This window comes from Alnus glutinosa, chromosome 10 (genome assembly GCF_958979055.1).
Source record: "Alnus glutinosa chromosome 10, dhAlnGlut1.1, whole genome shotgun sequence".
NCBI classification, from domain to species: Eukaryota; Viridiplantae; Streptophyta; class Magnoliopsida; order Fagales; family Betulaceae; genus Alnus; species Alnus glutinosa.
The window spans coordinates 6,371,906-6,397,288 of record NC_084895.1 but is presented as its reverse complement, the minus strand read 5'-3'; the positions used below and the strand labels follow the sequence as shown (position 1 = coordinate 6,397,288).

The window sequence follows — 25,383 nt, the reverse complement described above, 5'->3', positions numbered from 1 at the left end:
GGCTGCTATTGATTAATAACGGCCAAAATAACATCATTAGCGGCCAAATTTGCTAGCCGCTAATGATGAAATTTTTTGTAGTGAGATACATAAATTCTGTATTACGCCCATCACCCTTTGCTAGAGAAATCAAAATTCTCTATGATCTTTCCAAGAACCTGCCCAAAAAATCCAGTTTAGTAGAGCATATCTCTTCCAGTTTTATTCAAATCCAATGCCAATTTGTGTTTTATCTCAATTCCCAGTAATCAAAATGGAGCCTTAAGGTACAATTAGTAATAGAAAAGCCATGCAAATTAATAAGTAATTTAATTCGTCCTAATCAAGAAGTATACAAAAGGGTTGAGAAGATGGAGATAATAAAACTACATAATACATGCATGAAATCAAGTTTCATAATAGTTGGATACTTCAGTCGATCTTATCAAATGCCTAGGACTTAGACTTGACTCTAGTACACCAATGTGTCCGAACATCTTGATAGTTTATAGGTCTGAGTTATATAGAGTCATAGTTAAGAGATTGAAGCACGAATTGGATGTTAGTTTGAGAAATAGAGTGTAATTTAAGTTATAAATGAGGCTTTTCAAAATCAATTATATATAAATTAAAGCGTAATCATAGGTACTTGGAGTATGTATAAGATATGCACGTATTTTTGTTAGATATGCGTATGAATGTTTAAAATTTGAATAGACAACATATCAATGTACAATGATTTATCACTGTAAACATTATTAATTTAAAATAGTAACGTGAATTCACACGCATATCATGGTAGAGAGTACAAAGAAAAAACATGTCAATTTTGTCTTAGGAGAGAAACAACATTTGTCAAAGTACTTGTTTTTGTTGTTGTACATATTCTATTTAGTTTAGAGGATTGGGAAAAATTCAGTATGTGACATTTGTGTATGTTATATAGAATCTCATAATAATCTAAAGCGATAAAGCATGAATGCCCTTAAACTTCCTACCCTTTGCTTCGTGTTCTGCATGCTCTCTCATAACCTGGAGGCTGTATAAGTATCAAATGTCATGTAAAGAGAAAACGGATACAACTAACATATGCTTATTACTTGTAGTTGTTACTTGTATGTATGATTCTTCTTAATTTGAGAAAGATTCTCTCTTTTTCATATTAAATTTTACATATTTAATAGTTTATATATTGTCACATGATGAATATTCAATGTTTGATTTTAAAAAGAATTTGTTGGAGTTACACAAAAGTTGTACAGAAGTTATAAACGTATCATATCTCTTTTCGAATATAATATGATGTGGTTGGTATCATATCTCTTTTCGAACATTATATGGTGAGTTCTTTTTTATTTACTTGCACTTCAAGTAGAAGAAATATATATATATTACCAATGGATAACTAAAACGTACATGCATCACTTTTTCAAATACTCAACAGGATGATAAACCAATTCTTACTTTTTGCTACTAATGGAAATGGTCATAGACAGTGGTTGAAATAATTGCAGTCTATATTGACGAAGTTGAAGCTGGCTTAATTGACTGCTTCCAAATGTTCTATATCTTTAAAAAAACAAAGCTTATCTCCTTTTTTGTTACCCTAAATGGATCAATAAAATCGGAGTAATCTTTCACATTTTCTAGCAAGTTCCCATGGCTGTTTGTTTGGCAGCCCACATTTTTTGCACATTGCTAATCACCGGAGCTTATACTAATACCATATTAAGAAAGCTTGAGAGGAAAGGTTGTCTTTCCTTTCTCTGACAGGCAACAATTTGGATTGAGATTTGATGCAATACCTCTTATTTGAACTATACATTTTAAATTAACGGGCCATATCACAATGATAAGTAAACGAATAAATAATAGTTCAAAAAAAAAAATGAAATAAAGAAAGGGTGGCTCCTAGTGAGGGGGTGGATATTAGTGTGGTTCGGAGGTGACCGAATCAACCCATTGGGCAAGGGGCGATTTGGTCACCTTAATTGCAGGAGTAATGCTCTACACCACCCCCTCTTATCTCCCTAAAGCCTATGTGTTGTGGTCCTTCCAATAAAATAATAATAATAATAATAATAATAAAAAATAGAAGCAATTTCCATGCATGAAATACCTACCCTAGTCTAGAGTTATAAAGATTTTTTACCCTCCACGTCCTTCAACTTCATTGTTTTTAACCCTATTATCCCTTTCGGATTTAGCTTACTTCCATTTTTCTATGTCAAACAAGCTTTAGGACCAGATACGTATGCATATTAGTATTACAATGCTAATCAAGTTTGAAGATTAACTAGTTTAATTTACTGGTTAATTTAATCTTCAAAAAACTTGTCTAAAGTTCGTTGATGGGTAGTTAAGCTATTTCAAATCATGCGCCCAATTTAATAATACCTTCTTCCGAGAAAGGTAATGTTAAGAAAACTTGACTATGTATACAACACGACAGCATGTACGTAAGAGCACTCAAACTATTTATTTATTTTTTCATAAATTTAGAAAAAAAAAAAAACTACTTTTATTTTTCTATCCAAATACGTACACTTCATGATTGCTTTCATTATATTTCCATATACAAATTAAATATTAGTTTTGTTACAAAATATAAATTCCTTACTTATTTTCACATTTTTTATAAAATCCCAGCACAATCTCCAATGAAAGGCAAAGAGATGAGAAATGGGAGTTGATAAAGAAATATTTTGTATTAAAATAAAGATTAAATACCTTTGACACCATGTAGTTTAACAACTTTAGTTTTTTTCTACCTAGGTTTTATTTTGTATCGTATATGACACCTTGCTTATGGTTAAAAAGGGAGATAATACCTCCTTCCAACTTCTGTCTAAAAATTGGCGAAAGTTCACGTTAATATCCCTAAAAAATAGACACGTGTCGATATGGCTCATTAATTTTTTTTTCTTTTAAAAAAAAAATTATAAGAAAAAACTAAAAAACTAAAAACATTAAAAAAAAAATTAAAATCATTGAAAAAAAAAAAAACTTAGAAAAAAAAGAGGAGTGGCTTGGGTCACCCTTTGGGCAAAATGCCCTTGGGCCAAATAAGGATGGCTCGGCCACTCCCATTTGGCTTTGGGGTGGTTTCGACCATCCCCTACTGCCAACTCAACAAGGCCAAAAAGAAAAAATAACAAAATAACAAAATAATTAATCTTTGAGTTTGGCACTCAAGGATGGCCGAACGACCCCCATTGGCCATGAGGGTGGTTCGGCTAAGCCCAAATAGGCCTTAGGAGGTGGCCAAAACCACCCCTAATCTAAATGGAGGTGGCAAAGGCCTTTGGGGGTGGTTTTGGCCACCCCATTTTGTTATTTGGGGGTGGCCGAAACACCCCCCCATGACTCAAGGGGGTTGTTTAGTCACCCTTATTTTTTAATTTTTTTAATTTTTTTTTTAATGAGTCATAGGGACACATGTCTGTTTTTTTATAGAATTGACGTTGACCTCCGTCAATTTTTAGAGTGAAATTGGAAGGAGTTATCATTCTTTTTTTAGTCAGAAGCGATGTACCATCTGCGATACAAAATGAAACCTAAGTGAAAAAAAATAAAATTGTTAAACCATAGGGGGCAAAAATATATTTAACCCTTCAAATGATGGAAGGGAAGTTATAGGGAAGCTCATTTCCTAGCATTGTAGCATACCCAATATTTAGAGAACCTATAGAGAATCTGCTTTAAGTGATTTTCTTATTTTATTTTTTATTTTTTATTTTTAAATTTTCTTTATATTTAAGGAAGAAAAAGCAAATATAATGTAGCTATCGTAAATTATCTAAAGGAAAGATTGCATCGGCCGAAAAGATAGTTAAGCTAAAGACTTTAATTTCTAAGTTTTTAACTTTTTAAAGAGCTCTTTTTGTTTTTATCTTTAGTTGACAAAAACGAAGGACAGACTATAGTGACTAGAAGACATTTAAGCTAAATCGAACCACCCCTAGATGAGGCAAAGCAACCGCCAAGTGTTTGGAGATGTTCAGCCACACCTGTCAGATTCAGGGGTGGTTGAGCCACCTCAAACACTTGGGGAGTGATCTGGCCATCCTTAAGTTTGGCTATAATCCCCATCGTATATGATAGGTTTGCTCTAGCCTAATTTTTCGAGATAGGTGGGCTTTCCAACTCCCTCTTTCGGACCATCTAAATTTAATATAAAATTCGAACAACTTGTCTAGAATCTTGGTTCCTTGATGAAACCTTGAGAATTGCACGTTATTTGTCACATTTGTTTCAATTCTTATTGCCAATCAAATGCAAGATTGTGAAGCACTCAGGTTACAACATTTGATAGCCTTCCAAAATGTTTAGGCTTTAATCTTTGAAGACCATCAAATGTTGACTACCACCGATGATCATTAAACTTGATATGAAGGTACACCCACCAAACTGATATCGTGGAGGAGAAATGACATTTTATGTGCAATATAAATCCACAATAATCATATCAATTTACTCATTTAATTTCATTCTTGTTATTAGTCTTCAGCCACTCATTTATTCAGTAAAGTCAAAGTGCAACTTCGCAGCAAGTAAATTTGCCGTGAGTCATGTTTGCATGCACTAATAATCCCCAAAAATAATTGGTCCAAACCTTCACAATTCCAGTCCTTCTTTCTGGGTCATCGCTCACACTTTCTCTTTCTATATATCTTTTTCATTAAGGTGTCCGAATCATGGACACAACAATCAACCCTTCGTCATTGCCCTCGTCAATATATATCATACACTTTGGATTCCAAAAGAAATTTTCAAGACGATTCAGGGAATGCATGTGATGTGTGAAAGCAGGAAAATTTGCAGTTGGATAGGATTGGAAAAAACAAGAGAATTGATTTACGTTGCTACGCATTCATTCAACGTCAACCCAAAATAATGACTCCCAGTCCACAAGTTTGCCCCCTCTGATCTGGTCTTTCTTATTAAAGTGTCCCCACTCCCCAGTCATGTACATCACAATCTACCCTTTTGCCATTGCCCTCCTCAATAATACACACGCTACCAACTACAGCTTGCCTCTCTTCAAGATCATTTAAAGGCACTTAAAAAAAAAATAAAAAATTGATTCCCACAAACCTCGTTGTCTAGGCCATTAATGTGAATTTTTCATGATTTTTAATATTTCTAATTTTCTATTATGCATAGAAAATGGGATATTATTGAGCTGATATTCAGAAATATAAATTAGTCTTTTACGAGTAATTCTACATGTATATGTACATTAAGTATTCATCAAGTGTACGTTCATAAAAAAATAAGGTGGTATTTAAGAGTAATTCTATTAGTACATTAAATATCCATCAAGTGTCCATTAAAAAAATGAAGTAGTTTTTAAAATCACCATTGGGCGTGTGATTGATCAAATAATGATTTTAAAAGCCACCTCATTTTTTTTTATGGACATTTGATGGACATTTAATGTACTAATAGAATTACTCGGCATTTAAAATCATCATTAGACATGTGATTGATCAAATGATGATTTTAAAAGCCACCTCATTTTTTTATGGACACTTAATAAACTATTAGAATTACTCGACTTTTACAGATACCGTGCAGCATAATATACATTGTGTCGTTGTGCTTCGGAAATAAATGGTGTGACTAGAAACAGATTCATTCTTAAATTATATGACAACCTTACAATCCATGCCTTCGGGCTACCCCTGGATCTACTAGGGGTGGCACGATGGCCACACCCAGCCACTAAGGGTGGCCGCATGCCACCCCCAACCACCTCTGGGGTGGCCGGGGGTGGCGGACAGCCACCCTTGGATCTACTTGGGGTAGCCCGATAGCCCCCCTGGCCACCCCAGTGCCTGGGGGTGGCCTTTGGGCCACCCTTGGATCTAGTAAGGATGGCCCGATGGCCACCCCCGGCCACTGAGGGTGGCTGCGCGCCAACCCCGGCCACCACTAGAAGGTCCAAGGGTGGCCAGGCCACCCCTTACTTTTTGGTTTTTTTTTTTTGTTTTTAATTTTATTTTTTTTTTTCAAAAAAATAAGTATATTTATTTATTTTTTAATAATTTTTGTAAGGTGGACACGTGTCGCATTCTTATTAGTTTGACATGGCGTTGACGTGGCATTTAACAAAATTTGTCGAAAATTTTAATGGAATTTTACGCCAGGGATCGATTTGTAATTATTGCTTACCACAAGGACCTCCCATGAACATTTTGAACCATAGGGAGTAAAAAATAGTTATGGCATACTATAGAGACTAATTGTGCAATTATGCCTAAAGATAATGCAAAGAAGACTTGATTGCGAATACAACACGTAAAGGCCTTTTGTTTTTGTCTCAATAATTGACAAGTTGATTAGGAGATGGCCTCTAGTTCCAAATAAAGATAATGTAAAGAAGACTTGACTGCGGATATAACACGTAACGGAAAGATGACTACGGTGACCAGAAGACATTTAAGCTAAAGACAATAATTTCTAAGTTTTTAACTTTCCACAAAAGGAATTTTGTTTTTGTCTCTAATTGACAAGTATTTGATTAGAAGATGGCATCTATTTCCAAATAAAGATAAGGGACAATTGCACCATTGGTCCCTGTGGTCTGCTATAATTATTTTTCATTCCCTATAGTTCAAAAAGTTTATGGGAGGTCCTTATGGTAAGCAATAATTACAAATTGATTCCTATCGTCAAATTTCGTTAAATTTTTTAACAGATTTTGTTAAATGCCAAGTCAGAGCTATATCAAAGAAGCGCGCCACACCCAATTGCCTAGTGGTGGCCTTCGGGCCACCCCTGGATCTACTAGGGGTGGCCCGATGGTCACCTCTGGGGGTGGCTGCGCCTTCCCAAGTGGCCGGGGGTGGCGTGCAGCCTTCTGAATTGCTTGGAGGTGGCCCTATGGCCACCCCCGACCACATTTGGGGGTGGCCGCAGCCTCCCCATTGGCTGAGGGTGGCGCACAGCCACCCCAATTACCTGGGGGTGGCTTTCGGGCCACCCTTGGATCTACTAAGGGTGGACCGATGGCCACTCCCTGCCACTAGGGGTGGCCGCGTGCCACCCCTGGCCACTCCTAGAAGGTCCAGGGGTGACCCAAAGGCCACCCCTAGGTCACTAGGGGTGACGCGCGACTACCTCCATAGGCTGGGGGTGGCCAAGCCACAGTTTACTTTTTGTTTTGTTTTGTTTTTTATTTTTTAATTTTAATGTTAATTTTTTTTTTAAAAAAAAAAGTATATTTATTTATTTATTAATAATTTTTTTTATTAAGATGCATACGTGTCGCGTTCTTATCGTTTTGAAGTGGCGTTAACGTGGCATTTAACAGAATCTGTAAAATATTTTAACGGAATTTGACGCCAGGGATCGATTTGTAATTATTGCTTACCATAAGGACCTCCCATGAACTTTTTGATCGATAGGGAGTGAAAAATAATTATGGCATACTACAGAGACCAATGATGCAATTATCCTTAAAGATAATGTAAACAAGACTTGACTGCGAATACAACACGTAAAGGCCTTTTGTTTTTGTCTCTGTAGTTGACAAGTTGATTAGGAGATGGCCTCTAATTCCAAATAAAGATATTGTAAAGAAGACTTGACTACAGGTACAACACGTAAAGGAAAGATGACTACAGTGACCATAAGACATTTAAGCTAAAGACTTTAAATTATAAGTTTTTAACTTTCCACAAAAGGCCTTTTGTTTTGTCTCTAGTTGACAAGTACTTGATTAGAAGATGACCACTATGCCCAACTAAAGATAATGTAAAGAAGACTTGGCTACGAATACAACACGTAAAGGCCTTTTCTTTTTGTCTCTATAGTTGACAAGTTGATTAGGAGATGACCTCTAGTTTTTTCAAATAAAGATCATGTAACGAAGACTTGACTGTGAGTACAACAAATAAAGGAAAGAGGACTACAGTTACCAGAAGCCATTTAAGCTAAAGACATTAATTTCTAAGTTTTTAACTTTCCACAAAAGGACTTTTGTTTTTTTCTCTAGTTGACAAGTACTTGATTAGAAGATGGCCTCTATTTCAAAATAAAGATAAAGGATAATTGCACCATTGGTCCCTGTAGTATGCCATAATTATTTTTCACTCCCTATTGTTCAAAAAGTTTATGGGAGATCCTTATGATAAGCAATAATTACAAATTGATCCCTAGCGTCAAATTCTATTAAATTTTTTGACAGATTCTATTAAATTTCATGTTAGCGCCACATCAAACCAATAAGAATGCGACATGTGTCCATCTTAATAAAAAAAAATGAATTTATTAAAAATAAATAAATAAACTTATTTTTTTAAAAAAATTAAGATTAAAATTCAGAAAAAAAAAGAAGAAAAGAAAAAAAAAGAAAAAGAAAAGCAATGGGTGGCGTGCAGCCACCCCCAATTGCCTGGTGGTGGCCTTCGTCCCACCCCCGGATCTACTAGGGGTGGCCCGATGGCCTCCCCCGGTCACTTCTGGAGGTGGTCGTGCCTTCCCAAGTGGCCGGGGGTGGCGCGCAACTACCCGATTTGCTTGGGGGTGGCCTTCGGGCCATCCCTAGATGTACTAGGGGTGGCACGATGGCCACCCCCGGCCACTAAGGGTGGCCGCGTGCCACCCCTGAACACCTTTGGGGTGGCTGGGGGTGGCGGACAGCCACCCCTGGATCTACTGGGGGCGGCCCGATGCCCCCCCCCCCCCCCCCCCCCCTCGGCCACTTCTTGGGTGGTCGTGGCCTCCCCAGTGGCCAAGGGTGGCCGGAGGTGGCACGCAGCCACCCCAATTGCAAAGGCCACCCCTGGATCTACTAAGGATGGCCCGATGGCCAACCCTGGCCACTGAGGGTGGCCGTACGCCAACCCCAGCCACCCCTAGAAGGTCTAAGGGTGTCCAGGCCACCCCTTGCTTTTTAGTTTTTTATTTTATTTTTATTTTTTTAAAAAAATAAGTGTATTTATTTATTTTTTAATATTTTTTTTATTAAGATGGACACGTGTCGTATTCTTATTAGTTTGACGTGGCGTTGACGTGGTATTTAACAGAATTTGTCAAAAAATTTAACGGAATTTGACGTCAGGGATTGATTTGTAATTATTGCTTACTACAAGGACTTTCCATAAACTTTTTGAACCATAGGTAGTGTAAAATAATTATGGCATACCATAGAGATTAATTGTGCAATTATGCCTAAAGATAATGCAAAGAAGACTTGATTGCGAATACAACACGTAAAGGCCTTTGGTTTTTGTCTCAATAATTGACAAGTTGAATAGGAGATGGCCTCTAGTTCCAAATAAAGATAATGTAAAGAAGAAATGACTGTTGATACAACACGTAAAGGAAAGATGACTACGGTGACTAGAAGACATTTAAGCTAAAGACAATAATTTTTAAGTTTTTAACTTTCCACAAAAGAACTTTTGTTTTTGTCTCTAGTTGACAAGTACTTGATTAGAAGATGGCCTCTATTTCCAAATAAAGATAAGGGATAATTGCACCATTGGTCTCTGTGGTCTATCATAATTATTTTTCACTCCCTATGGTTCAAAAAGTTTATGGGAGGTCCTTATAGTAAACAATAATTACAAATTGATCCCTAGCGTCAAATTCCGTTAATTTTTTTGACAGATTCTGTTAAATGTCAAGTCAGCGCCACATCAAACCAATAAGAATGCGACATGTGTCCATCTTAATAAAAAAATAAATTTATTAATAAATAAATAAATAAACTTGTTTGTTAAAAAAAATTAAAATTAAAATTCTGAAAAACAAAAAAAAATAAAAAAAAATAAAAAGAAAAAAAAAGCAAGGGGTGGCGCGCAACCTCCCCCAATTGCCTGGTGGTGGCCTTCGGCCGACCCTTGGATCTACTAAGGGTGGCCCGATGGCTGCGCCCTCTTAAGTCACCGAGGGTGGCACGCAGCCACTTGAATTGCTTGGGGTGGCCTTCGGGCAACTCCTAAATCTACTAGAGGTGGCCTTATGGCCACCCTCGGCCACTAGGGGTGGTCGCGTGCCACCCTTGACCACTTCTGGGAGTGGCCGCGGCCTCCCAAGTGGCTGGGGGTGGCCTTTAGGCTACCCCTGGATCTACTAGGGGTAGCCCGATGGCCACCCCCGACCACATTTGGGGGTGGCCGCGGCCTCCCCATTAGCCGGGGGTGGCGCGCAGCCACCCCAATTGCCTGGGGGTGGCCTTCGAGCCACCCATGGATCTACTAAGGGTGGCCCGATGGCCACCCCTAACCACTGGGGGTGGTTGCACACCACCCTCGGCCAGCCCTAGAAGGTCCAGGGGTGGTCCAAAAGGCCACCCCCAGGCCACTGGGGGTGGTGCGCGACCACCCCTATAGGCTGGGGGTGGCCAGGCCACCCCTTGCTTTTTTGTTTTGTTTTGATTTTGATTTTTTAATTTTAACGTTAATTTTAAAAAAAAAAAAAAAAATTTTTTTAATAATTTTTTTTTATTAAGATGGATACGTGTCGCGTTCTTATTGGTTTGACGTGGCATTTAATAGAATCTGTCAAAAATTTTAACGGAATTTGACGCCTAGGATCGATTTGTAATTATTACTTATTATAAGGACCTCCCATTAACTTTTTGAACCATAGGGAGTGAAAAATAATTATGGCATACTACAGAGACTAATAGTACAATTATCCTTAAAGATAATGTAAAGTAGACTTGACTCCGAATACAACACGTAAAGGCCTTTTGTTTTTGTCTCTATAGTTGACAAATTGATTAGTAGATTGGAAAATGTTAGATTTACAATACCAATACAACAACTGTACAACAATCCCTCACATGAGGGTGGGTCCCACATACTGGGGCCTGTGGGACCCACCCTCATGTGAGGGGTTGTTGTACAGTTATTGTATTGGTGTTGTACAAGAATCAAATCCCCCACTCCCCAGTCATGTACATACAACAATCATACAAGAGCATTTAAAGGCATTTACAAAAAAAAAAAATTAACAATAATAATTGGTTCCCACATACCTCGTTTTCTTTGTAGGGCCATTAATGTGATAAAGACCAGATTATGAATTTGTCATGATTTTTAATATTTCTATTATGCATAAAGAAAGGGATCTTGAACTGATATATATTCAGAAATATATATACATTATTCTTCTTTTTCTTTTCTTTTTTTAACTATTATTTATTCATTTATTTACCATTATGATATGAGGCGTTCTTATTATTATGGTAAATGAACGGCTCATATCATAATGGTAGATAAATGAACAAATAATAGTTAAAAAATATTTCAAAAATTATCAGTTTTTCCATAAATACATTATTTGGGAATTTCATCTCTCCCATAATTTAGTTGTTGAGAATCCACAATTCTAGGTTTAGAAGTAGAGATCATTTCCGATGTGTACAAAATAGCATTAACTATAACAATAATATACAAGGAAAGCATAACTTTAAATTTCCAAATAAGTGGGTAGAAAATGGCCAACAAAATAACAAGAATGAATATCGAGTCTCTATGTCAAAGGCTACGTGTAATCTCAATCATCATTGGCGTTTAAGCTAAACGCCAATTTTTAAAAGCTTATCGATGCAATGATGAATATGGAGTCTTCATGCCAAAGGCCATGTGTTGTCTCAATCATTATCGGTGTTTAGGATAAACACCGATATTTAAATGTTAATCGGTGTTTTCACTTAACGCTGGTAAACACCGTATTTTTTAGTTGTGCAATAATGAGCTAGCGTGGAGTCTCCATGCCAAAGTCTATGGGCTGTATCAAATATTATCGGCCGATATTGAAAAAAATTTATCAGTATTTCCATTTAACGGTAGTAAATGTTGAGTTTTTAGTAGTGCAATAATGAGCGTGGAGTCTGCGTGCCAATGACTATGTGTAGTCTCAATCATGGACTCAAAATACATAGAGACATTAGCTAGGGAGATAGTGGTGTGGTCCAAATCCAATCACTTGTAGGATCTTGGAAATTTCTTTTGGAATCCAGAGCGTATGACTGACGAGGGCAACGAAGAAGGGTTGATTGTTATGTCCATGCATGACTCAGACACCTTAATGACAAAGATATAGACACAGAAAGTGGAGAGATGACCCAGAAATAAGGAGTGGAAGTGAAGGTTAATTTGGACCAACTATTTTTGGGGATTAGTACAAACCTGAATTTGTAGGGCCATTAATGTGATAAAGAGCAGATCATGAATTTGTCATGATTTTTAATATTTCTATTATGCATAAAGTAAGGGATCTTGAGCTGATATATATTCAGAAATATACATTAGTCTTTTACAGATACCGTGCAACAGAAAGATAAATTGTGTGGTGCTTCATAAATAAATGGTGTGACTAAAACAAATTCATTCTTAGATTATATGACAACCTAAGAAATTAACAATTGAAAAGGAAAAAATGGCAGATAAAAGAAAAAGAAAAAAAAAATTAGTAGCCACTTTTTTATAATCATCAAATTGAAGTCCCAACATTGATTACAAAATTAATAAGTTCTAGGATTACAAGATCATTGCAACATATACAGTAATTATTACATATGCCAAGTTTACATATAATTATTCTGATTCAGGAATTACTTCCAACTCATTGTTTAGACGTTTTGTAGCCATATTTTCTCTAGTTTTTATGGGGCCTGCAGAGGCAAAGGGATTAGGAGGCATCGTTAATTTATCTCCTTCTCCTTCTAACATTTGAACCACATTTTTAATTGAAGGACGATCCATTGGGTGCCATTGGATGCACCAGAGTCCTACAATTGCAAGTTTCTTTGCAATTTTAGCATCTCCATCATCTTCAACAAAGATTCGTATGTCTTCTTTTTGTTCCAAGAGATTGTAGATCCATTCTGGAAAGTAGACTTGGTTAGTGTTCTCAATTGCAATATCAACATTTTTCTTCCCTCCAACAATTTCAAGTAACAATATTCCAAAGCTATAAACATCTGCTTTTGCAGACACATTTCCAAAATTTCTAGAAAACACTTCAGGTGCAATGTAACCCATAGTCCCCCTAGCTGTGGTCATGGAAACTGCACTTTGATCCTTAGAACATAATTTGGCAAGACCAAAATCAGAAATTTTTGGATTGAAGTTCTGATCTAACAAAACATTGTGAGGTTTGATGTCAAAATGGAGGATTCGTTGGTTGCATCCTTGGTGAAGATATTCGATTCCTTTTGCTACGCCGAAAGTAATATCTTGCAGCTTATCCCAATTATGAATAAGGTTCTTGGCAATCGTTGAAGATATAAACTTGTCTAGTGAATCATTCGGTAAGAACTCATAGACTACAGCTCTTCTAAATCCATCAGCACAAAAGCCAACCAAGCGAACCACGTTAACATGATGGATCTTAGCCATTGTTCCTACTTCATTTATGAATTCTTCCCCATTTCCCATTGATGTCTTCAGGATCTTCACCGCAACATAAATTTCATTGGAAAGCTTTCCTTTGAACACTGTTCCATATGCTCCTTCACCTAACTTCTCAGTAAATTGATTTGTAATCCTTTTAACATCAGCATACGAGTATCTCGTGGGTCTGAAATTTCTGTAATCCTCCAAAAACTTTTCTATCTTTGCTTGATGTTCTTTTTCAACTTTATCATAAGTATAGAAACGGTGGAGAGTAAAGATAGAGAGCAATATCAGAAATGAACCTAAGATGACACCTGCATGATAAACATTCATGAATCAATAACTTTCATCTCCACAATAAGAACAATTTCAAACATCCAATATACAGCTCACCAGCAATCGCTAATTTTGGTAATGCACCTGTCAAAGATTTAACACAATCAGCTTCTCATTAATGTATATTTTAGGAAATAAATAATTAATGTTCGCCTAAAAAATAAACTGATAGCTAAGTTATATTGGATTTAAACCTTCAGTCCAATTGGAGGCTTCTAAAAGGACTTAGAGCATTCAGAATAAGCTCTTTACATTTAGCTTTTCTTAAAAAATCTAACTCATAAAAAGACCTATTTAACAAGAGCTCTGTCTTCTTTAATTCAGTTTTAACTAAAACAAATAAAACTTGCTACTTGAAATACTGCAGTTAAACTGGTTGGTTTAAAACACAAAAAACAATATTTAACTAAAGTAGAGAAAGATGTAAATAGAGTTTGATGTTGGGTCCTTTCAAAGGTCTCTCCAAATGATATTTCATGAGTTAACATGTGTATGATAATCTCTTGCCTGGTTTCCAACAATTAGTTGGAAATCCTCCCGTGGAAAAGCAACGTACGTGTAGAAAGGTTGAAAGGAAATGAATAGATAGAATACCTTTAGTATGTGTAGGGATGCACTGAGTTCCTGATCGACTGCTATTACTCTTCTCACATTTGTTGCCTTTCACTTCACAGCGTTTGCAGTCTGGAGTGGACCAACTCAATTGAACAAATTTATCATAATCCACTGCTATTAAAGCAACTGGAATTTGATAAAGATTATACATCTTTGTACAAGATATGAGGGATGCATTGATCTCGGTCGCAGGGTAAACTCGGTAGGTAGAACCACTAAGACAATATATGAGATATTGATGTTTGTTTTCTGATCTTGGGGAACAATTAAATAAGGCATAGTCGGAAAGGTAATCAGAGGAATTTACTTTGAATCGGAAAGGAGAGGAATTAGACAAATTGAGCCGTTGAAGCTGCCGCCTTGGGAAGCAATGTTGTGGATCATATAATTGAATTACTTGAGATTTGTAGTCAATCTGTTTGACAAAGAGCTTCACTGAAATCGGCAGCTCGAGCATCGTTAGATTCGTATCAGTGCAGGAGAGATTAAACCCAGAATATCCACAGTCGTCTGGCTGGTTGTTAAGTCGGAAGGGAAATCGGATGCTTGGGCCATGGCCTCCACAACGTGTTTCAGCACACATATTTTGGCCATCTCCAAGGTCTATGACGAAAGCCACAAACAAGAACAAGTATGAGATTACCATTTCTATGAAAATATCCATCAGCAATGGTTCTCGATCAGCCTCTTAAATACTTCATAAAAGGCCTATTTTTCAATATATGACGTAGGTGCTTACGCCTTACATTATTTATTTACTTTGTCTATATATAGTCTTTGCTCTGGATTAATGTGGAATATCTCTCTCCCTCTCTCTCTCTCTCTCTCACTCGCTCCATATCTCCATGGCAAGAGGAATGGGACTGACCGCCCTTATTGTTGTTGTTGTTGTCCTCCTTCATCAAACTTGCAATACTAGTGCTGATCAGGATCACTGTCCTCTTTCTTCCTGCGGCTCTATCCTTAACATAAGCTATCCGTTTCGATTAACGAGCGATTCCAAAAACTGCAGCGATCAAAGGTATAATCTTTCATGTGAGAACAACCAAACACTAGTGTTACGTTTATATCATGCAAAATACTACGTACGACAAATCAATTACACCGACTACTCAATCCGAATTGTAGACCCAGGTATTGGACTCAACGCTAATGAGCACTACTCCATCCCTCGTTATTCTCTAGACGATAATAATTTCAGTTCAGGGGATCCATATCAATCATCTAGTATGGCAGTGTATTTCGTGAAATGTGAAAAGCGAGTGAATTCTCGGTATCATCTAAACATTTCTGCTTGTATTGAGGATGGAGTGTATTCTAATTCAAAGAGGTATACATATGCTCTCTTCGAGGATTATCGTTCTGCACTGGTGTTGGGGGACTTGTGCCAAGTAGAGCAAATATCTTTCATATCCTGGCCAGATCGTTATTATTATGATTATGATGACTTGAGAAATATTTCCTGTACAGACTTCCACAATAAATTGCTACGGGGTTTTGAGCTTTCCTGGTACCAAGTTTATTGTGGAAGGTGCAGAGTTGGGGAATATTGCTACCCCGATGAGGCGAACAATGTTAGATGCTTTTCAAATGGTGCGTATATAAAAGAATTAATGCATGCGAAAAAAAAAAAATACACATAACACTTGCAATTTCTAATTAAATTTCTTACATGTTTAAATTTTAATTACCATTAAATTTCTGTTTCTTTCTTTTCTCATCGCTAACCATTCATGCTTCTAAACGCTGATGCTGTTCTTTTCTTAGGCCAAGAAGGAATCCTTTACAAGATATACCTATGTAAGTTTTCGATCTCGCAAACTTGTTTGAAGGATCTTATACTCAAATCACCTTTTTTATTAATCGATAAATTAATTAATTAATTTATTTTCATGTTGTAGTTATTGTACCAATACTAGTTCGAGTGTATAACTTCGGTAAGAACCATTATCTTTTTTATTTTGATTATCTTCTCATTCCTTGCAATGTTATGTTTACATATTAAAAAAAAAACGACAAATACTATATTTTCAACTTTAAAAGAAATGCTGAGTTTTAATTCTATGTTTCCAAACAGTACTACTGATGCATGTTATTCTTCTGTTTGTCAAAACAGTATTAGATCATCTACCAGTACCACTACGACAACGACTGGAAGAGCTATTCAGTCAACTACTAAATGACCTATTAAGTCAACTAGGAGCACGAATACAATCAGTATATGAGCGATTTGGCAACAAAGGTGAGGCTTCAATTAATCTTAAAAATTTATTTGCAGGATAAATTCCCTGTGGGCAATTTGGTAAATTTAGTATAGAATGAAACAATAACCACATAGATCGAAATGGAATATTGACTGTCCTCGATGATACGATGAAGCAACAGGTTTAATTATATTTCTTCTTAAGCATGGGCGCCATAGGTGACATTTGTTTATGCAATTTTATTAATTAATTAATTTTTATTTTTTTTTCATATTTCTTCCAGAGCTTACAATTGAATTACTGACGTACATGACAATTGACTGTGGTAAGAATCTTTCTCTCCTTTGATCTTCGTTAATTAGTTATTTTCTTTTTCCTTTTTAGCATATCATTCTATAAACTATTAAGCATGAATTAATTTATAAGATGTGGCCAAAATGAAAATTCGAATTATTACCTGAAAAAGATAACAAGTATTGTACTTAACTGCTAGGATCTATATATACTAAAATAAATATATATTTACAGCGATGCAACAACATGTTGGCTTACAATCCTTACTTTGGTGATGTTCTTCCATATATAGGACTGTTCCAAGCAGCAAAAATGATATTGGGGACTCCATTTGTAATTGCATTCCTGATATATAAATGGAATAGGAGACATTTATCCATGTATGATGTTGTCGAAGAATTTCTACAAAGTCACAATAACCTCATGCCAATAAGGTACTCTTATTCCGAAATCAAGAAAATTACCAAAAGTTTCAAGGAGAAATTGGGTGAAGGAGGTTATGGCACTGTATTTAAAGGAACACTTCGAAGTGGTCGTCTTGTGGCTATAAAGATGTTAGGTAAGTCCAAAGCTAACGGGCAAGATTTTATAAGCGAAGTTGCAACTATTGGAAGGATTCACCATGTTAATGTAGTACAACTCATTGGTTTTTGCGCTGAAGGATCGAAACAAGCTCTTGTATATGAGTTCATGCCAAATGGTTCTCTAAATAAATACATATTTATGCCAGAAGTATGCACGCTCCTAAGCTATGACCAAATGTATGATATAGCTCTAGGAGTGGCTCGTGGGATTAAATATTTACATCAAGGATGTGACATGCAAATTTTACATTTTGATATCAAGCCTCACAACATTCTTCTTGATGAAAATTTTACTCCCAAGGTTTCAGACTTTGGACTAGCAAAATTATATCCAACAAATGACAGCATTGTTTCTTTGACTGCTGCAAGAGGAACATTGGGATACATGGCTCCTGAGTTGTTCTACAAAAATATTGGAGGCGTCTCATACAAAGCTGATGTTTATAGTTTTGGAATGTTATTGATGGAAATAGCCGGTAGAAGAAAGAACGTAAATGAAGTTGCAGAACACTCAAGCCAAATGTACTTCCCTACTTGGGTTTATGACCAATTGCAAAATAGAAACGACATAGAAATATTGGAAGACGCCACAGATGAGGAAAAGAAAATAGGGAAGAAGATGATCATTGTTGCATTGTGGTGTATACAGATGAAGCCTAATGATCGTCCTTCAATGAACAAAGTTGTTCAAATGCTTGAAGGAGAAGTTGAATGCTTACAAATGCCTTCCAAGCCTTTCCTTTTAGCACTAGACGAAACCATAATAGGTGGTGCAGAGAATTCGAATCAATCAAATGAATCAAGTCAATCATCCCAATTTTAAATGCAAATTAATTTATATATGAGTATTTTGATTTATTATATCCTTGTTCAAGGAGAAAATTAGTTTTCTCATACATATTTGATAGCGCAAAGATGCTTAACATTTCTGTGTAACAAATAAGAATTTGTTTGATTTAAGTTGACTCTCCTTATTACATAAGTTTTTTATGTTCAATTCTATTTTCTCATACTTGAACAATGAATTTGAGTTTGAAGTTTGAGAAAAAAATGTTGCAATGCTTCATTCTCTACTAATAATCCTCTGCTTTGTGAATTTGGCATATTGAATTGGACCAACCCTTGTCATTTGGAGATAATATTGTTGACATTCATGAAATTTTATTTTTGAATGTGGAAGCCAACAAACAATTTGAGCAACTTTTATTTGAAAGTTCTGGAGGCATAGAATGTTAAATCAGTGGTTAAATATTTAAAGTCACCCTAAAAAGTTTTAGATAGTGAATAGTGATAGAAGACATCAAAAACTTTTTTCCAAAGATATCAATATCTAGAGGGCCATCCATATGTTCTCCAGATATTTTCTTCACCAAAAAGCATCAAGCACTATAGCCTATAAGTTTCTATTACTATGTGAAATTTACTTACTAATGGAAATTACAATTTCAAGTTAATTAAAAAACTTTAATTCAAGAAAAAAGTCCACATAACCCCCTTCAAACTACCACCTAATTGATAATATCCGGCCCCATATACTTTAGATTGCGACAATATGCAACGTCAATCAATATATAACAAGTGTGAAGAGTAGCATTAGTCTTCGTTTTTGCTCTTTTTCCTTTTGTAGATAAACAAATAGTTGACAACCTTAAAACTGAAAAGGGCACAAAAATAAATAAATAACAAAGACCCGCAGCTTGCGAGATATCATTTTCTTAATAACTCATAACTGAGATTGGGTTTGGGCCTTGCGTTGGGTTGGAAATTGTGGACAATAACATTCAAGCTCAATCAGAGAACTCACTAGCTTACTAGATTTGGCATTTGGGTTAGCTTTGGACTATAGGAGATAGGAATCCACTCTTTACTTGGAGAACGTTTGGCATTGTGATTTTGTAAATAAAAAATGTGATTTTAAACTAAATTACAGAAGATGTACCATTTTGATCTTTTTGACAAAAATTGGAACCATAAAAAAAAATAAAAAAATAAAAAAAAATACCTTGACATATTAAATTACCTCACATATTTATGATTAATGTTGCTAAACATTAAATTTGTGTAAGTCATATTATACTATGTAGATACATAGCATTCACTATAGATAGCCCCAAAGTTCAAGGGTTGTTTATCTCCTTATTTATTAACCATTCATACTATTTTATTAATTAAAGTCTATTGTATTTGTATAAATATATGCTTTTGTTGGTAATTTTCTTTGGCTCAAACCTCTACTTTGAACTGCCTCGGTTTGGTGGAATTTTTTATGGGCATGTGTAGTCTTGGATTTAAGTTTTGGCATCTCTCTCATGCCCATTCATATTTTCTAATGTAAATTTAATTATAACAAAATAAATTGTTGAATTTAAAAACTGGTGCTTTAGAAGTTAGTAATTGCGTTTATACAAGTAAATTGCGCTTGAAGTTTATTCCTTTCAGATTTGTTAGCATAGTTTGTTAGGATAATTCGTTGATCAAACTCCTCATGTTATTCTTCTGAGGTAACTACAAAAGAAAAAAAAAAAAATCATTGTTTTGAGCAAATTATCACAAGTAAACTACAAATCAAACTAATTGATGACCACATCGAGCAACTTAAGATATACTCAAAAAAGCACAACTCATCTGAAGGTGGACATAGGTAATTTGGTCCACCAATATTGTATTTACAATCAATTATTTCTTTGGAAAAGCACAACTTGTTTGTTCTTCTTTTTCCCCTTTTGTTTGTGGAATGAAATGAAATTTTACTTTGAAAAATGAAACAGGTAAAATCAATCCAAGTTTTTTTCTTTATGCATGTCTCATTGCTACACTGAGCAAGTCCAAATAAGACTAAACTATTGTCTGATCTAATACAGCAAAAGACCTTGTAAAGAATGAGCAACTAATTAAGTTCAGTTATCCACTACAAAAAAAAAAGGGAATTCTGGACGGTTTTAAACCGTCCAGAAATGCAGAAAAACCGTCTGGAATTGATTCCAGACGGTTTAAAACCGTCTAGGAGAATGCGTCGCTGATTAAGTTTAGGGACGGTTTGGGGAAAACCGTCCGCAATTCCAGACGGTTTTCCTCAAACCGTCGAGCACTGTTTACAGACGGTTTTCTCAAACCGTCTGCAATAAATTTCAGACGGTTTGGTCAAAACCGTCTGCAATAAATTTCAGACGGTTTGGTCAAAACCGTCTGCAATAAATTACAGACGGTTTTGACCTAAACCGTCTGGAACTTATTGCAGACGGTTTAGGTCAAAACCGTCTGCAATTTTCCAGATGGTTTGGGCCGAAACCTTCTCTAAATTATCTGGAAAAAAAAATAAAATTTTCTGGACGATTTGGGCCCAAACCGTCCAGAATTTTTTTTTTTTTTTTTTTTAAATATGAATTTAATTAATAGAAAATTCCTTAATACAAAATCCTGCAACATCATCTAAATCCAAATTCATTTTCAAATCTAAATCCAACATCCAAATCCAACATCCAACAACATCATCCATATCCAAATCCAACATCCAACATCATCCATATCCATATCCAAATCCAACATCATCCATATCCAAATCCAAATTAAATGGCACCAACAACAACTTGTGCAAATTCAAATTCACACGATAACAGTCTATACGTATTAGCTTACATATCATAAGTTAAATTCAATTTCAAGGACAACAACAATCAAGTCCAAATACCTAGACAACTAGACATCACCTTCTTGGTTGTTTTCTGTTGATGGTACTTTTCCCGCCATAATCATAGCTACCATACGTTTGACACTTTTCAACTCTTGCTGTTGCGCTGCATATTTGGTGTTTTGCTCTTCGCACAAATTCCTCAAGCGTTCTACCTCAGCAGCCATCTCCATTTCTCTTGAAGTAGGCGCACTAGATATTGATCCTTGTTCGAAGGAATAAGAGGAGGATTTACCGGGAGTCGGCAAATTCTCCACGTAGTTATAAAAATATCTCTCCATCTATGAGCTTCGATTTACCAGATGCCATAGAACTCAAGAAAATTACGGAAGACAAATATCTGAGATTGTGTACCAAAAGCTACGATGACTATATAAATGAATACAAAACATTGACCTTTATAGGCAGAGCATATATCTTTCCCTTGCCATTACATTTCATACATCTGCAAAGACAATAATTCTGAGTGAATGAACCATGACCACTGCAAGAGTAGTAGCTAGCTATCCAGTTCCAAAACATGAAGCTACCATTAAACTGCATATCGAACTTAACAGCCAAAACTGTTGATTTCAAATATCCTGTTGTAGTATTGGGATAGAAATGAAGTACACAGATAAGTTCTAGTTAAAGATATGTAAAGAACAACCACTGAAGTTTGACTGTGTAATAATTATGTTTCAGCTTAAAACCAGATGTGATTACATTCACATAGAGATGAATTACTAACAAACAAACAACTCACATTGTGTCAGATCCATATGCATATAAAATGCCCAACCATGCAAATGCATGTACAATCTCATTTTAAATCCTTCTTAAATCCTAGTAACTATTTTCCAAGTACAAAACTCAATGGAAAATTGGCTTGTCACCTTTAATATCCATCAAATTAGAAATTTGATACAGATTTCCCAGAAATTCAGAATCCAATTCAAGATAACAGCTGAGCGTATTTTCTCATTTCAAGAAATTAATAAAATTTATCACTAACTTATGTTGTATATTTTGCAGATGGTTACCTCTGTAAAAATAAGAAAAGCTTTTGGCTGGAATATTTCATTCATTGTATTTAGTAGTATAAATAGAAGATACAGCAGGTTTGTTGTAACAAACTGATAGATAAAAAGGAATAATTAGAGACCTATCTATTAACAATTACTCAAGATAAATTACAATTCAAATGTAGAGTTCATCCAATCTTATCATGTCTATTAGAAGAGTAATGCTACACATCATCCCCTTATCCTCCTTTTGTCCTCCCAAATTTGATGTAGCTCTTAAAATCACCATTAAATTTATGATAAATCATTATTGAATTTTGATCCAATGGTGATTTTAAGAGCCACATCAATTTTGGGAGGATAAAAGGTGGACAAGAGGATGATGTGTAGCATTACTCCTATTAGAAAGAGCTGTTGCACCAAATGAGCACATAGATGGTGAGTTATCTTCACACGTATCATGGGATAAGGTAGGAGATGGATTGCTCACTCTAACAGCCCCCCTCAAACTCATGGGAGGGGCTGTAACCATGAGTTTGTCACGTAAGAACAGGAACCGAGTGGATGTGAGACCTTTAGTAAACAAATCAGCACATTGATCAACTGTGGAAATAAATTGGGCAAAAAGATCCTTGTGTAAGATTTTTTCACGAATAAAGTGATAATCTACTTCAATGTGTTTAGTCCTAGCATGATAAATGGGATTTGAAGCTAAGGCAATAGCCCCCATATTATCACACCACAACACAGGAGTATTAGAAAGAGAGATGCCCAAATCTTTAAACAGCATGCGTAGCCAATATAACTCTGCAGTAGCAATGGCCATAGATCGATATTCTGCTTCAGTACTGGAGCGAAAAACAACCGGTTGCTTCTTAGATTGCCATGAGATGAGACATGTACCGAGGAACACACCATAGCCACTAGTAGACCTATCAGTTGGGTCGTCAACCCAATCTGAATCACAATAAGCTTGCAAGTGAACAGGGCCAGGAGTGAAATAAAGACCATGATCAACAGTTCCTTTGACATAGCGAAGTACTCTCTTAGCCGCAGTGAGATGAATACTAGTGGGACAATGCAAAAATTGACAGAGTTGATTGACAGAGTAAGCGATGTCAGGTCTTGTAAGGGTGCAATATTGAAGAGCCCCAACTATGTGTCTATATGTAGTAGGATCGGACAGTGGATCACCATCAAATTTGGAGAACTTCTTTCCAGAGGTGCAAGGAGCTGCATAAGATTTGGAGCCAAGCATCTGTACTCGATGAAGAAGATCCACAATGTACTTTGCTTGATTTAAATGTAAGCCTTGAGCATTTCGGTGAACATGGATGCCCAAAAAATAACAGAGAGAACCAAGATCCTTCAATTTAAATTCTGACTGCAAACTGAGAATAAGTGCATTAATGGTGGACAAATGAGTGCCAGTGATAATAATATCATCCACATATATGAGAATAAATATATGGACTGGAGGTTTATGTAAAATAAACAAAGAAGTATCTACTAGAGATCCAACAAAACCAAGGTCAAGGAGAGCTTGTGTGAGACGATGAAACTAGGCTCTTGGAGCTTGCTTAAGGCCATACAAAGCCTTTTGTAGACGACATACAGCATCAGGTTGATTCTTGTCAACAAATCCTTGGGGCTGTTCCATAGAGACCTCTTCAGTGAAATATCCATGCAAAAAAGCATTGGAAACATCAAGTTGTTTGATGGGCCAGTTATACTGCACAGCAATGGCAAGTAAGAGTCGGACAGTAGCAGGCTTGATCATAGGACTGAAAGTTTCTGTATAATCAATTCCATTTCTTTGTTCAAAACCTTTCGCCACAAGTCTAGCCTTATACCTTTCTATAGAGCCATCCGGTTTCTGCTTGAGCTTGAATACCCACTTGTTATGAATAACATTCCTATTGCTCGGTCTTGGACAGAGGAACCAAGTTTTGTTATCTAGAAGAGCTTGATATTCACTTTCCATGGCAGCCATCCAGTTAGAATCAGAACATGCTTTGGCAAAGTGAATGGGCTCACTCGGGAGAGAGGTGACAGTCATAGCTTTAAGAGGATGTCGAGTAGAGTAGTAAAGGTGATAGTCTGGAAACTCTTTTGACTTAAGACTGCCAGTTTTAGACCGGGTGACAATATGAGGGAAAGGGGAGTGAAATAGCACTGGCGGCAAGGTGAGAAGAGACTCATCAGTCTCGGGTAAGGATGGTGCAGAAATGGCAATCTCAACAGCAGCTATATCGATAGCTATATATGTAGGTGTAGGACAGTCTGAAGGGGAAGCTATATCCGTAGGTGAAGAAGGACAGTCTGATGGGGAGTTGACAGGCACAACTTCAATTGGAGAGGTCACAGGTGCACATGTAACAAGGTTGGAAGTGCTAGCTTCACATGTTGGAAGAGGACTTGCAGAAGATGGAGGAGATATAGTACTGTTAGAAATAATCAACATATTATTTAATCTAACATGCGCAGCGGAAAACGAATAAACAGGATTCAGGCTTACCTCTAGCCATGTTTGCTCAAGCGTCTCCACGATCCATCTGAAGAACAAGAAAGATTATTTGAGGGATCTTCTAACATATGCCTATTGCTTGATGGCTGTGATGATGGTGTACACAGGCACTCTATTTATAGGCTAGGTTAGGGACCCTCAAAATGGTAAACACCGTATTTGTTTCCTTCCATCAAGGAAACAATATCGTTAATTGATTTTAAAATCAATTAACCGATTCCATATTTACGGTAATATAAATTAATGGAATTATCCATAATGCCATATATGTTTATTGAAAAAATAATAAACATAGTAAATACCGTAAATGTGATATAAAGGCCACAACCAAAAAGGAATAATATATTACATTCTCCCACTTGGACTTTATAACACATGACCATATGGTATTAGGTTCTTTAGTTTTGGCCAATCTTTTATGGAATCCTCCAACTCAGTTAAGAAATGTTTCACACGAATCATGGCGGTAAAACCATTATAAAAGTAGGTCGTCCCTTCCATGTATCACAATGTAAAACACTCCTTACATGAGTACCTTATGGATAATCAAGCTTTATGAATGAACTTCCTATAAGTCATTCGGGTCCAACTTTATTTATCCTCATGGATAAAATAACAAATGTGCACAAAATCTTTATTATTATAACTTTATGTCTATAGACCAAAAAGAGACAAACTAAGCGAAAATGAATTAATGAGTCTCATATATTCCGCATGACTTTATTCTTTCTTTACCGGTAAACTTTAAGTCATGGGATCCGCAATCATTAATTCAGTACTTATATGCTCAA

The 25,383-nt window shown here is 36.1% G+C and overlaps 3 protein-coding genes across 4 annotated transcripts; 1 reads left to right on the top strand and 2 right to left on the bottom strand.

The window, feature by feature from the left end:
- Positions 1-12,461: 12,461 nt before the first annotated feature.
- Positions 12,462-14,933, bottom strand: LOC133880291 (rust resistance kinase Lr10-like). Of its 2 annotated transcripts, XM_062319225.1 has the most exons (3): positions 14,271-14,933; positions 13,734-13,760; positions 12,462-13,654 (listed from the first exon to the last, which is right to left on the bottom strand). In XM_062319225.1, exons 1-3 carry the CDS (start codon positions 14,872-14,874, stop codon positions 12,540-12,542), a joined length of 1,746 nt encoding a protein of 581 aa, XP_062175209.1. In that variant the 5' UTR covers positions 14,875-14,933; the 3' UTR covers positions 12,462-12,539. The 2 variants fall into 2 exon arrangements, with proteins under 2 accessions (XP_062175209.1, XP_062175210.1); XM_062319226.1 differs by lacking the exon at positions 13,734-13,760.
- A 173-nt stretch (positions 14,934-15,106) lies between these two features.
- On the top strand, positions 15,107-18,338 carry LOC133880289 (G-type lectin S-receptor-like serine/threonine-protein kinase At1g61440). The gene is made up of 6 exons (XM_062319222.1): positions 15,107-15,884; positions 16,059-16,091; positions 16,193-16,228; positions 16,408-16,533; positions 16,779-16,820; positions 17,082-18,338. Exons 1-6 carry the CDS (start codon positions 15,137-15,139, stop codon positions 18,194-18,196), a joined length of 2,100 nt encoding a protein of 699 aa, XP_062175206.1. The 5' UTR covers positions 15,107-15,136; the 3' UTR covers positions 18,197-18,338.
- Positions 18,339-23,462: 5,124 nt separating this feature from the next.
- LOC133878961 (uncharacterized) lies at positions 23,463-24,529 on the bottom strand. The gene is made up of 2 exons (XM_062317519.1): positions 23,919-24,529; positions 23,463-23,797 (listed from the first exon to the last, which is right to left on the bottom strand). The coding sequence occupies exons 1-2, from the start codon at positions 24,527-24,529 to the stop codon at positions 23,575-23,577; spliced, it is 834 nt and encodes a 277-aa protein (XP_062173503.1). The 3' UTR covers positions 23,463-23,574.
- Positions 24,530-25,383: the final 854 nt, after the last annotated feature.

Bases quoted from the DNA above. Each gene is read 5' to 3' on its own strand.
- LOC133880289 (XM_062319222.1), top strand. From the start codon at position 15,137: ATGGCAAGAGGAATGGGACTGACCGCCCTTATTGTTGTTGTTGTTGTC. The intron at 16,092-16,192 runs GTAAGTTTTCGA...TTCATGTTGTAG, and splicing joins CCTTTACAAGATATACCTAT to TTATTGTACCAATACTAGTT. The intron at 16,229-16,407 runs GTAAGAACCATT...TTGTCAAAACAG, and splicing joins AGTTCGAGTGTATAACTTCG to TATTAGATCATCTACCAGTA.
- LOC133880291 (XM_062319225.1), bottom strand. From the start codon at position 14,874: ATGTGTGCTGAAACACGTTGTGGAGGCCATGGCCCAAGCATCCGATTT. The intron at 13,761-14,270 runs GTATTCTATCTA...AATCTTTGACAG, and splicing joins CATCCCTACACATACTAAAG to GTGCATTACCAAAATTAGCG. The intron at 13,655-13,733 runs GTGAGCTGTATA...TTTATCATGCAG, and splicing joins ACCAAAATTAGCGATTGCTG to GTGTCATCTTAGGTTCATTT.
- LOC133878961 (XM_062317519.1), bottom strand. From the start codon at position 24,529: ATGTTGATTATTTCTAACAGTACTATATCTCCTCCATCTTCTGCAAGT. The intron at 23,798-23,918 runs GTATAAGGCTAG...ATTGCTGTGCAG, and splicing joins CCGGATGGCTCTATAGAAAG to TATAACTGGCCCATCAAACA.